The 12,990-nt window shown below is 40.0% G+C and overlaps 1 protein-coding gene across 2 annotated transcripts; it reads left to right on the plus strand.

The window, feature by feature from the left end:
* Positions 1–655: 655 nt before the first annotated feature.
* Positions 656–12,243, plus strand: RBM17 (RNA binding motif protein 17). 2 transcript variants are annotated; one of them, XM_002189470.7, is made up of 12 exons: positions 656–752; positions 1,849–1,989; positions 3,077–3,193; positions 4,639–4,805; positions 6,711–6,808; positions 7,330–7,386; positions 9,057–9,198; positions 10,129–10,280; positions 10,918–10,991; positions 11,326–11,424; positions 11,745–11,817; positions 11,963–12,243. In XM_002189470.7, exons 2-12 carry the CDS (start codon positions 1,867–1,869, stop codon positions 12,064–12,066), a joined length of 1,206 nt encoding a protein of 401 aa, XP_002189506.1. In that variant the 5' UTR covers positions 656–752; positions 1,849–1,866; the 3' UTR covers positions 12,067–12,243. The 2 variants fall into 2 exon arrangements, with proteins under 2 accessions (XP_002189506.1, XP_072774724.1); XM_072918623.1 differs by having other exon boundaries at positions 6,714–6,808.
* Positions 12,244–12,990: the final 747 nt, after the last annotated feature.

Below are 12,990 nucleotides of genomic sequence, written 5' to 3' on the forward strand. Positions count from 1 at the left end.
TAAATATCACAATAAATATTATATGTGTAATGTTAGAAAGTTATGCTGTATTAATTCTCTTAAGTAGTTAAATATAGTTTTAGGTTCCAACATAATGTTAAAATAGAGACTATGTATGTGGGGGAAGTTTTTTTTAGGGATGAGATACTCGCTTCGAGGAACACCTAAATCTTCCAAAGGAGAGGAATTTATGGCTTCTTATCAGAAGAAACTAATTTCTTCAGGCCTTGCTCAGACTTGAAGACACCATGGGGATTAAAGGAACAGTTGACATACAACAAACAGAGTTCTTGTTTTAAATAGAATATATGCATAACCATGAAGGATATATAAATATGCAACAAGTGTATTGTTTTAAGGGTGATTCCTTTATTCACAAGAGATGCTTTTCGTGACTTAGTGTCTGAGACCATCCGGACGTCCATAATTCTTTGCTTTTTATTATCTTGTAATTGACCTAACTCTAAACTTTATTACTCGAATTGCATTATTATTTTTATAACCATTTTATTACTATTAAACTTTTAAAATTAAAAAAAACCAAGTTATTGGCAAGTTTTTCTAACTAAAAAATCTTCGCTCCTGTAAAATCTCGAAATACTTTCAAATTCACCTCCCGCGGCCCTGAGGGGCGCTGCCGCTCCCTCCTCCCGCCGCCGGGGGGCGCTGGCGCGGAGCGGGGCGCAGTGCGCAGGCGCGGCCCTTCCCGGCGGGCTCAGCGCCGGCTGATGGCGGCGGCGGCGCCGGGACGGGTGAGGGCGGCTCCGGGCCCGGTTGTGTGGGGAGGCGGTTCTGAGCCCTTCTGGGTGTGGGCAGGCAGGGGAAGGCAGCGTAGGGCGGGTGTGACACGCTCAGCGGCTTCTCAGAGTGGTCCCGGCCTGTGTGGGGTGTGGAGTGTGGAATGGGGTGTCAGGGCCTGCTTCGCCCCCGCTGCTCCCAGATCGCTGCCACCTTTCCTTTTACTGAAGGGACAGCTCCTGTGCCTCGCTGCCTCGTCCCTTCCCCGCGTCCAGCCAGCTGTCCAGGGTCTGAGGAGGAATGGCACTGGGGGGGGCTCAGCCTGCAGAAAATGAGGCTCAGGGGGGAATTTCTCGCTCTCCACAACTCCCTGATAGGGGGGACAGCCGGGTGGGGGTCGGGCTCTGCTCACACTACAAGCGGCAGGACAATAGGAAATGGCATCAAGCTGCGCCAGTGGGGTTCAGGCTGGATATTAGGAAGAATTTCTTGTCAGAAAAGGTAGGTAAGTGTTGGAATAAACTGCCCAGGGAGGTGCTGAAGTCCCCCTCCCTGGAGGTGTCCAAGGGAAAAATAGATACGGCACTGAGTGCTCTGGTCTGGGATGATTTCAGAGATTTTTTTCCACATTGACTGGTTCTGTGATTCCCCAGAATCATGCTGTCTCCTCACTCCCCAGCTGCCAAAATCCCACTGCTCTGTGGCAGGTGGGAATTGCTACAACACTCTGCCCTCGTCCTGTGCATCTGTGCTTTTATAACCCCCTCTGTGTTTCATCCCGAGGCCAGATGTTTAATAGTCTTCAAAACCTCCTTTTTCTTTTTGCAGTAGACTTCTTGCTGTTGAATCCTAATTGTTCATATTCCATTGCAGGATTAAATTAATTCTTGAACAGTTTTCATCGCCTTTCAAACTTTTACTTTTATACAGCTTTGCTCTTGTTATGTGTATTTACCACTCACCAGAAAAAGGTCCATTTTCTCCGGCTTTAGGAAAAATGAAATAAAATGTGGTGTACCCATGTATGAAACTATTAGCAAATAACCTGGAAATTGGTTTGTGGTGTCATCTAGAGTTGTTTTTTTTTTTTTTTTTTCTTTTGTCTTCCAGTTTTAAATTGAAGAAAAAATGTCACTTTACGATGACTTGGGGGTTGAGACCAGCGATTCTAAAACAGAAGGCTGGTCCAAGAATTTCAAACTGCTGCAGTCTCAGTTGCAGGTGAAGAAAGCAGCTCTCACACAAGCAAAGGTACAGTCCCTTTGGGATTTTGCTTTCTGTTTTTCATGTTCAGTGCATTGTGTTTGTGACCTCAGAATTTTCTGGCATTTGTCTGTGGGTTTGTAGCAGAGAGCTTGGCAAAGCTGAAGGGGAAAAAGGAAAAACATGTGTTTCTTGATGTCTCTTAGAAGAGGGAGTGTTACAAAATTAAAACTGAAGTAAGCACTGATGTATGTGCTGCAAACTTTTAACAGCAGAGCCAAAGCTGATCTTCAAGTTTAGCTTTAAAGATCATGAGATTCAGCTTTATAAAAATGTTTTTAATGTAAGTAGGGGTCACACTGTGATTGATTAATTGTATGTTTACATCATTTTATGGTTGTTATTTAAAAGGCTTTTGGTGCTAACCTGCAAATCATTATGTATTGGAAATTTTACAGCATATCCAGAGTAGGTGAAAAGGAGGAGTGCAAGCTGATTTTTAGACTTGTGACAGAGCCATTTTCTCTTTTTGTTGCTGCTTCTTTTAATTTCACCCTTTTTCTTTGAGCAGTGTTGATATTTTGGTTCAGGCAGGACATAGGTGCTCCTTGGGGCACTGTAGGTTCTGTAGTGAGACTACTTAATTAGAAGAAGCAGTAGCACTGATGCTAGATAGTTAAGTAGCCACAGCATTTTTTTCACTGTAATTACTCATTATTTATGGTGCAGAAATTGGGAACAGGATTTAGTTGATAATTGGAACAAACTTCATGGATGAAATTTACTGACTGCTGTATTAGTTGTATTCTTTGTCCATGTAACTGATGTGCAGTGTATCCATAGCCTAACAGAAGAATAGGATAGGATTAGAAAACTCGAGTTCAGAAGAGTTTAAAATATTTTATCTGATGATAAATGGGAAGAACAGTAGATCTTTGGAATAAATCTGAGTTTCCTAGAAACTAACTCAGTTCAAACTCATCTAAAGTTATTGGATGAATTATTAATGTGTGTTTCTGGTCCCAGTCAAAACCTAGGACCATTCACCTACCACAGCAAAGTCTATCAAGTAAGCTGCTTTTTAGAAAACTGCTTTATCTTTTTTAGACATTGTGTGTTTTGGTGATTTTTGCAGAGTCAGAGAACAAAACAAACCACAGTCCTTGCTCCGGTGATTGACCTGAAACGAGGCAGCTCCTCTGATGAGAGACAGATTGTGGACACACCCCCTCATGTAGCAGCTGGGCTAAAGGTAAGACCAGGACAGCTAAAATTTCCAAATGTTTTGGAAGTTGAATGTTTCCTAGTAGTCAAAAACTGATTATTTTCTGAGAATATCTTCCTCTGCTGAGAGTTCTTTAATTAACATTTCAACATCATTCAGACTTGCGTGTGCTACATCATGGAATTACCACAGTTGATGTGCAGTTATAAAACAGTGTTCTTAGAATCCTTCAAATTACTTGGCAAGCAGCAATTTGGGCAGCTAAATAATGACTATAATTGTGTTTGCACCAGTGTTGGAACTGGACCTGTATAACAATCAACTGAAACATAGAACAACTAAAGCCTCTAACCTTTTAAATAGATTTCTCATGGTAAGAAATCAAGAGAAACTCTCTCTGCAGCTTTTTCAGAGGAAAAGTTCTGAAATGGTTCTTTCAGATTAGAGGAGAACAGTCTGTGTGCTGTGTGCCTCTGTTGGTATTATATTAATAGCAGCTGATAAAAAGCCTGATGAGATTGTGTGGGAGGACCCTGGCAGATGGTTGCAGCAGCAAGATGCCATAAAGCTTCTAATAATGCATCAGTGGGGTTTGAAAAATTCCTGTCCATGCTGATTTGCTGCTGCTTTTTTAAGGCAAAGGAGTGTTCTTTTGTCATGGGAAAAATTTCATGTAATGAGAGACTGGATGAAATGTTAGGTTTAAATAAAGCCAAGATTTCTTCTAGCACCAGTGGGATTAGGATATTACCTGATGTCAGGGTCAGCTTGTCGGGACCCCAGCAGTGTGAAAGTCCTTTTCCCAGTCCGTGCAGCCAAAGAAGGAGCCTGGAATGTGTCCAGTTGTGTTTTCAAGGTTATTTATTTCTTCTTATCTAAACATTCTTTCTCTGACCTACTGAGGTTAGTCCAGAAAGGAGGCCATGGCAAACTGCTGCGAGCCTCAGGCAGCTCCCACATCATATACTCAAAACTACATCTTGTATGTTTACAATTTCTTTACCAATAGCTACCACCTATGTTAGACTGTGAATCTCTACCTTGAACCAATAGAAGATTGCCACCATCACAACAAGACATGGAGGACAAGAAGAAGGAGAAGAAGGCTAGGGTACAGCCAAATTCCTCCATCTTGACCCCCTGAATTATATTCTAAAACCCCCAAATTTCTACTTTTCCACTGTATGTTAATTCAAATATCACACTACTCAAACCATTGTGGCTTGTAATTCTTAATACAAAGCTGGCAATTTTTTTCTGTGGGCTAAAAATGGAAGCCACAGGTGTTTTTGACTTCATGCCAAGGTCTCAGAGCCCCTGCCAGGGTCTCGAGACAGCCAGAGGGATGTCCTAGACTCTGACAAGCTGACATTACAGAAGTCAGGAATCAGAACTGTTAAAGTTTTTGCTTTCCGACTGGGTGTTTTTTTCAGCTCTCAGCTAAAAAAAGAATTTCTCTTTTTTTTTTCCAGGATCCTGTCCCTAGTGGTTTTTCTGCAGGAGATGTGTTGATTCCCCTGGCAGATGAATATGATCCCATGTTCCCAAATGACTACGAGAAAGTGGTGAAACGTCAGAGAGAAGAACGGCAGCGGCAGCGGGAGCTGGAGAGGCAGAAGGAGATTGAAGAGAGAGAAAAGTAAGGCTTTTGTTTAAAGGCTTGACATATTGACCCTTATCTAAATAGACATGTCAGTTTGTTAAATTTTATCTCTATATTCTTGGAAGTTCTTAGAGTTTGTGAATACTGTGTGCTTGCAGAACGAAGTGCAGTGTTTTAATTAGTATGTTTTAATGCTCTTGGTAAAAATCACCAAACAGTGCAAAACCAACAAGAATTATCAATTTTGTAGCCTCGTTGGGTGAAAGACCCTTATTTAAATTATTAAATCATTAAGTCAAAATTATTCTAAATTTACTTTGTTTCAATTATAGCAGCAATATTTGGGTACTTCATGCATCGTTATCAGACTTTGACCTTGCAGGTGTTTCAGAGTATTTGATGTCATTGTCACCTGACTTCAGAAAAACTTTTTCAATACTCAGTGATGAACCATCCTTTCTGCTTCTAAAAACTACAAACTGATCCATGGATGCATTCAGTTTTAAATGTAGCTAGTACAGCCTTTGAGAGGCATAATTGCATTTCCTTTTTTAATACTCTGCATCCAGTAATTTAATTCTTAAGTAAGTTTAATTATGTGTTTATCGATCTATTGTCTCTAAACAAAAGAAAATACTGCTTTATTTTTAATGCCCTTTCCCTGAAATAAGAATCTCTGTAATCATGTTAAGGAAGTTGAATGCAGATTCAGTATCTGATTGTTTTAAATGGTAAAATGTCTTCCAGTCAGGCAGAAGATTACATTTGTTCATTTCAATTGAAGTGAATAAACCATCTTCATCACAGTATGAATCATCTGAAGCCTGGAGTTACATTTCTGCTGCCCATTTAGATTGTGGAAATTAATATTTCTAGTCATTGGGTCTTCTCTGTCTTCTCTTGATTATATCTTTATTGTTTTGATGGAGAAGGAATGCCTGAGGCTCTGCCCTACTGGCACGCAAGACCTCAGGAATCTGGGATGTCATTCCCACAGCTTCAGCATTGTCTGCTCTTTGGTTGTGTTTGTACTTGTGTGTTGGCCAAGAGTCTTTATACGTATAAACATTAGAGAAAAGAGGTGAAAAATGCATAATAAATTCCGATTTCAAGCTGGGGAAACAATTTCAGCCAAACCTTCATCAGATATGTGCTTTGGAAGTTCAGGCTGGACATTTGTTTTGATTTCTTAGGGCAGAGATTCAGAAATTCTGTGTGGTTCCACAGCTGAGCTGTTTTTGTCATCCTTCAGCATGGTTTTGGTGGCTGTGCTAGGAATGAGATTTGATTTGTGCATCAGGTGGTACACTTAACTTTTGAGGAAAAGTGCTTTTCCTTTTTGTTGTATTAAAATGAGTAATTTCCTGATCACATCAGAAAATAACTGAAGTGCAAACAAATCTTGAAGCATTCATTACTTTGCATTAGAAGTTATTCCTGAATCTTATTTTAATTGCCAAGCAAGTGTCTCAACAATCTGATGTTTAAGCATGAGGATATTTTTATTCAGTAACTGATACTCCTCTGTGTAGTCTGTGATGGGAAATGTAAAAGGGATTTTGTCCAAAGCAGGGTGATTGATTAATTAATGTCTGTTACCTTGCTCTCTTTTCCATCCAACACCTGTTCCATGTTAGTCATTCAGTCACTGGTTTGGACAGGATTTATTCAGGTGCTTCCTCCTTTCCATGCATTCTTCTTAGCTGACTTGCAAGTGGAAAATGATCTTGGCTTAGATTCATCTTCTGTTTAACCAAAAATGCCCCATGATGGTAAAAGCAAAGAAGGAAATGGTGATGGTGTTAACTTGCACTTTCAAGGGAAACATGTTAAATGCCCGTTGGATGGAGCAGAATAATTCACCCTGCAGAAGTGAGATCACAAATTAAAACCAAGAGTTAACTTCCATGGTTTCTCATCCTAACTTGCTGTGTCTCCTAGAAGGCGTAAAGACAGGCATGAAGCCAGTGGGTTTTCGAGACGACCAGATCCAGATTCTGATGAAGATGAAGATTATGAAAGGGAGAGACGGAAAAGAAGTAAGGGAACTGCTTATGGTTTTAGTGTGGAAAGAGGAGAAAAAGAGGGAGGGGAATTCACTGTCCTATTTCTTGGATTCTGTATTTGACTTCACAAGACCAAACTGTTAATTCTGAGCCTTTAGAATAAATCTGGCATTTTATTACAACATAATATAATGTGCAAGACTGGTGTTTTTCCACGGAGGCAGATGGCAGCCAAATTACTTGTGGAAATACCTCTGTTTAACCTTAGTTTGTAGATACCTATTGTAAGTTTCTGCATGGTGTAGGTTCCAGGGAAGGGATGAGGCGTGACATAAAATCAGTCTGTGAGAACCACTGAGTTTTCACTATTGCAGCTTTTCATTCCTGCATGTGTTACATCAGTGCCCTTATAGCTTGTCAGGTGATGTGGGTCAGAAATATGTCTTTGCATAAACAAAATTAGTCTTTTTTTCTCTTTCAGCAACAAAGTTACAGTAAATAGTTCAAGTCTGTTGTGTCCTCCAAATGTGTTGTGTGTTCCATTTTGCTCATAGGTATGGGAGGAGCTGCCATTGCACCACCCACTTCTCTCGTGGAGAAGGACAAAGAACGTGAGTACTCCAAAATCCTCTTCTCTAAACCCAGCAGTGTTAATTTCCTACTCAACTTTCTCTTTAGTTAAGTCCTCTTGCTTTTCCCCTTGGATTCTCTGTAGCAGCAGGACATGAACAAGTTCATTGTTCATGTGGGGAGCCTGTGGGGGACCTGTGGTGCTGCCCTGCTTCACATCTCTGTTCTGAAGAAATCTTTATGTATTGCTGGACAAGTGGCTTGGCAAACTGGGCTCTTATAACTTCTGATATGAAAGAAGAAATGTCACAGGCAGGTTTCTCTGGGTAGACTAGAAACCTCCACAGTGTGGAGAGGGAATTTTTCCATTGCTGTTTCCTTGAGGAGGTACTTAGTGAATATCTATTCTAAAGGAGTTATGCACTAGAGACAGACAGAATTTTATAAATTTCTCCGGGATGCAGTTTAAGCTGAAGAGATTTGTGTGCAGTGGTGGTGTGAGCATCTCAGTTGTCCACGAGATGGCATCATCCTCCTATAGGAACCATTCCCTTTTTTTTTTTTTCCATGTCTAACTGTTGTAAATTTTTTAAATAATTACCAGTATGTTTCTACTTTAAAAAATAATAAGAAAAAAAAACCTTATACATACAAACTTTTTTTGGGAGTCATTGTATTTATGAGAAGATTAAAATATTAAAAAAAATCTTAAAACCTAAGTGACTGATACAGTGAGAGCATTTGATACGTGTAAAGATTCAAAACAGAAAGACATTGTTTTGAGTAAATAATTAAGAGCAATTGAGCTGTGTTAAGGAAAAATATATATAGGCTGGAAATAGTACAAATACCATTAAGGGGAGAACTTTTAAAATGTGACATGGTCAAACAAAGAAACCTTTGTATGGCTTCCTACCTGATGCTCAAATCCAGACTGGAGGAAAACAAAAAAGGATTGGTGTAGCAAAGGTCCTATAGTCCAGTCCATCTGCTGTTTAAATAGGAATTATTTTTCCTCATATTATATCCTCAAACTTTATGTCTGACCTTTTATTTGATAAGATACAAGAGCTAGTATACAAGAAAATATTCTATAATTAGGTCAGTCTGATAAAAGTCCATAAGTCCATTCAAAAGTGACTTTTTTCTAGTGTTCTAGTAGGCTTTTTTTATTTTCTTTTTGCTATTTGACTTGTCAGTGGAAGGTGATTTAATAATCTAACCAGTTTGATTGAGATATCCATCCCCATCCCCAGGAAGAGCTGCAATTCAGAAATTCCCAGTGATAAAGGTTGCATTCATTCTTTTTAATAAACTGGTTTATCTTCTCTGCAAATGTGCAGTGTATTTTTATTACAGTCCTTGCGCCTTGAGTTGTGTGCATTGATCCATTTTTATCATAATTCTATTCCTGATGAATGGGAGTTTGTCCTCTGGATAAACTCTTTGTAGTGCAGGTGGTCTCTTAATGTTCTTTTTCTCCATTTAATAAGAGGTTAATAAATGCATTATAGAGCTGTGGAAATCTACATCCAATGAGGAAAACCCAGAATAACTCAGATGTTTTTTCTGAGAGAGAGAGGTTAGAGGATGTCAAAACAGCTTGTGCAAAGGAAGCATTCTTGTGATTTGGATTTATGTAGAAGACCTTTTCACAATTTGTTAGGATTTTATTGAGGAAAAAAAAAACCAAAATGTCTGTTTTCTCCAGCTGTAGCATCATTCCCATATGAGGAGGAGTCAAGACCTCGGGCACCTTCTTCCAAAGCAGCAATTCCTCCCCCAGTGTATGATGAGCCAGAGAGACCTCGTTCCCCCACAGGACCCAGCAACTCCTTCCTCGCCAACATGGGGTAAATCAATGAATGACTCCTGCACATTTTGTGGGAAAAGGCATTGGAAGGTGGTGGAAACCAAAAGCTGAAATAGTTTGTCAGTGGAGAAGAGCACAACCCCTTGCATATATGTGGTTAGTCTGAGTTCAGAAAGTCCAAACTGAGGGGATACAGGAAAAAATGTGGATTGACAGGATTGAGGGAAACACATCTGAGGTGGTTGCATTCAAAGCTGTGCTTTTAAGCCCCACTCCAGCATAAAGTGTTTATGGCCTGTAACAATGGAGTGTACTTGAAAACACAGGTGGCATGTTCTTCTAGATTTCTTTATCAGCTTTGTCTTAAATTCGCTACATACCAGCAAATTGATATTTCAAATCATTTCAGCTCTGCTTTGTTGAAAAATTCAGAGTGTATTTTGCATGAATGTAGCTGTGGCTGCAAATCTGCCCATTTACTTTCCTGCCTTGTATGTGATGTTGTGTAATTACCATGGCAAGAAATTAAGGTGAATCTATAGCTAAAAACAACTTAGAGACCTCATTTTTGGGTTTGATTTTTTTTTTAGTTGTCCAGAAAAAGTTAACCAAACTTGGTACTGTTGCACCAGCTTGTGCATTGTTACCACCTTTAATTAGTAGCACAATGGAACCCTGACTTCACTGAAGGAAGGCCTGAAAATCTGACCTAACCTGCCTTGCTCTGACCACACAATTGGCTATTTCTTCTGTGTCTAAAACACTCTTTTAGCATTACATATCCAGATTTTTTAGCCTTTTGCTTAGAAAAAAATCATGCAACTTGCAGAACTTGTAGAAGCTCCTGTACTTTCTGTCCCTGTGTAAGGAAGTTTTAGGAGGTAGGATATTTGAGCACTCAGGAGAAATGCAGTGTTAATGTTTTATGGAAGAAACCTTTATGAACTGATTTTTTTTTTTCTTGTTGCAGGGGGACAGTAGCTCACAAAATCATGCAGAAGTATGGTTTCAGAGAGGGCCAGGGGCTGGGCAAACATGAACAGGGGCTCAGCACAGCACTGTCAGTAGAGAAAACAAGCAAGAGGGGTGGCAAGATCATTGTTGGTGAATCTACAGAGAAAGGTAATTGTGTCTTGAACCAAGTGTGTGAGAAATGAAGCTGCTGGGTTTTTGTTTACCGTCTGTCCTTGATGAAAACTTTGGAGTTGGAATCTCATATTTGTTCTTGTGGAAATTTATAGTTTTTTATCTTTTTGTAAAGTGATCCTGTTTGCATTTTTTTTTTTTTAGCTCATCCTCCCCTTCCTCCATCAGTTGTTCTCCTTTAATATTAGGGAAGCATCTTCACTTCCAGGGCTGATCCTGCTCTCCCTGATGGCTTTTTCCTGTCACATCCTGTTGATACTGCTCTCATTTTCCTGCTCTTGTCTGACCTTAACATCCAAGCTTCTGAACACAAGTGGTGGAAGTCAGAATACTTTTAGTCTTGTAGTTCTTATGATACAATTCTGAACTTAGGAATTATTTCTAAGAAGTAGCACCTTGTCAGTGTTACTGCTTAATTCACACCACAGGAATTGATTTTTCTGCTTACTGTCATTCCAAGTAGCTACAAGTTGTGAATAACTGTTCCTCACCAATATGAAACTTCATTTTATGGCTTTTATTCCATTGTTTGATCAATAAGATTCTGATAGAAGTCCCTAATTGAGCTTTAATCTTAAATTATACCACGATTCACTGTTCTGTCTTCAAACAGAAACGGGCAAGAAGGCGGATTCCAACCCCTTAACTGAGATCCTGAAATGCCCAACTAAAGTGGTCTTACTGAGGGTGAGTTGGGATTAAGGGAATGTGTCTTGGTGCTGAAATGTTTAAACCTCTGCTCCTGATACAAAACTCTGCACAGTTCCAATGGTTCTGGCCTGCACCCACGAGGTGTTTTGGAGAAATTGTGTGACTTCCTGGGGTACAAGCTGTGACTTTAAATCAGCACTGCTTTCAATTGTGCAGTTCCCTTGTCTTAAGGACAGGGAATTGTCTCCTCCTGTAGCTCTTAAGCTTTTAAAGTACTTGTGGTCACAGTTCGCAGAGCATCTGTGATTTGTCCACACAATCACCTGCACAGACTCCATCCAGTGAGTTGGGTTTGTTCTTTGACTTTCAGAACATGGTTGGTGCTGGGGAGGTGGATGAAGACCTTGAAGTTGAAACTAAGGAGGAATGTGAGAAATATGGCAAGGTTGGGAAATGTGTCATCTTCGAGGTAAGAGATAATCTGTCTCTCTTTTTAGCTGCTCTGAAAGTAAACTGGGCACTTATCCCTCACAACTGGAGTGTTACTGCCTAAGAGGGGCACACACTGAAGATCTCTCAGGGTCCTTTAGTGTGTTGGAATTCTGGATTTTCTGTATCTGTAAGATACAAGCTTCTAACAATAGCAACTGTGCAAAAATCACTTTGAGTATTGTAGTTGTGGAACCTTTTTATTTCATTATTTCGCTGCCTTTTTGAAGAACAGTAATTGAAAACCATGTTCACACTACTATTTTAATTACTTGTGGCTTGGGGTTTTTGTTGTTTCAGATCCCTGGTGCCCCTGATGATGAAGCTGTAAGAATATTTTTAGAGTTTGAACGGGTTGAATCTGCCATCAAAGGTAGGATCCTAAATTGTGTCCTATGAATCTCAGAGTTAACTTCTTCAGAGAGATTAAACAGTCTCACTGGTCTGGCTGTTCAGTTAAAGAGATGTTTATTTTATTGAATTTCTGCTTGCTGATCTGCTCTTTGTTTCAATTCCAGCTGTTGTGGATCTAAATGGAAGATATTTTGGAGGCAGAGTGGTGAAGGCTTGTTTCTACAACCTGGACAAGTTCAGAGTGCTGGATCTGGCGGAACAAGTTTGATTTTAAAAATCTAGCTCGAGGTGTCATTGTCTTGGCAATCACGTTTTCAGCAGTAGGCTGGGAATAAAGAAGAGAAAAGTAGCTTTCCTAGCAGACTGGAAACAAGCCTCATTGAATGGATTTTACACATTCGTTGTGACTTATGTTTTTTTGTAATATAAAGCCCTTTGAAAGTAAGATTCACGTGTGTGTGGTTTTGAATTGCACATTTCTGCTTTCTGCTCTGGGGATCCTGGTTTTTTTTGAGCTTTCAGATGACCTTGCTCTGTTGAAAACCCATTGCTGAGGAGATGCTTTGTATGTATTCCTGCTTTCTTTGTTCTGGTGCTTCATCATGGAGTCCCTGTGCTGGATCCACAATAAGTGTGAAGCTTTGGACAAGGACTGTGCTATGATCTTCTCTTGCCTGATGGTCTCTCCTAGAGTTAGAACCTTGCTCTCCTGAGTCCTCATCTCTGCACACCAGTGATTTGGATCATTGGACAGTTGTAGCTGATTCCTGGACAAAGCTTCTGTGCCAGAATGGAGACTAAAATAACAAGGATTGAGCCTGTCTTCACAGAGCAAATGAAAATTTATGTCTAATCCAGGGAAATGGAAAGAGGAGGGAATTTAATGGACTCTTAGCAGGAACTCTGTGCTGTTGGGCAGTCTGTGCTGGGAATATCCAGGGATAACAGATTTCAGGTCATTAGTAGGGAGAAGGGAAACTCATTCTTGTATCTAGCCAGCTGTCAGAATCTCACTTCTCTAACTCACACATAGGCAACTAACTTGGTTTAACCATTTCAAACTTGGCATTTGCTCTTTCTGTTTATATTTCTGTATTTGAGGTCAAATACCATCAGGGTTAGGCTTTCTTTTGGGAAGGAGTGCCTGTGGAAATTTTCAAAGTTTGACAAGCTAAGCTACTAAACACTCCTA

This window comes from Taeniopygia guttata, chromosome 1A, assembly GCF_048771995.1.
Source record: "Taeniopygia guttata chromosome 1A, bTaeGut7.mat, whole genome shotgun sequence".
NCBI classification, from domain to species: Eukaryota; Metazoa; Chordata; class Aves; order Passeriformes; family Estrildidae; genus Taeniopygia; species Taeniopygia guttata.

Coding starts and splice junctions, on each gene's coding strand:
- RBM17 (XM_002189470.7), top strand. CDS start 1,867: ATGTCACTTTACGATGACTTGGGGGTTGAGACCAGCGATTCTAAAACA. Junction 4,806..6,710: donor GAGATTGAAGAGAGAGAAAA/GTAAGGCTTTTG, acceptor TGTGTCTCCTAG/AAGGCGTAAAGACAGGCATG. Junction 10,992..11,325: donor CTAAAGTGGTCTTACTGAGG/GTGAGTTGGGAT, acceptor TTTGACTTTCAG/AACATGGTTGGTGCTGGGGA.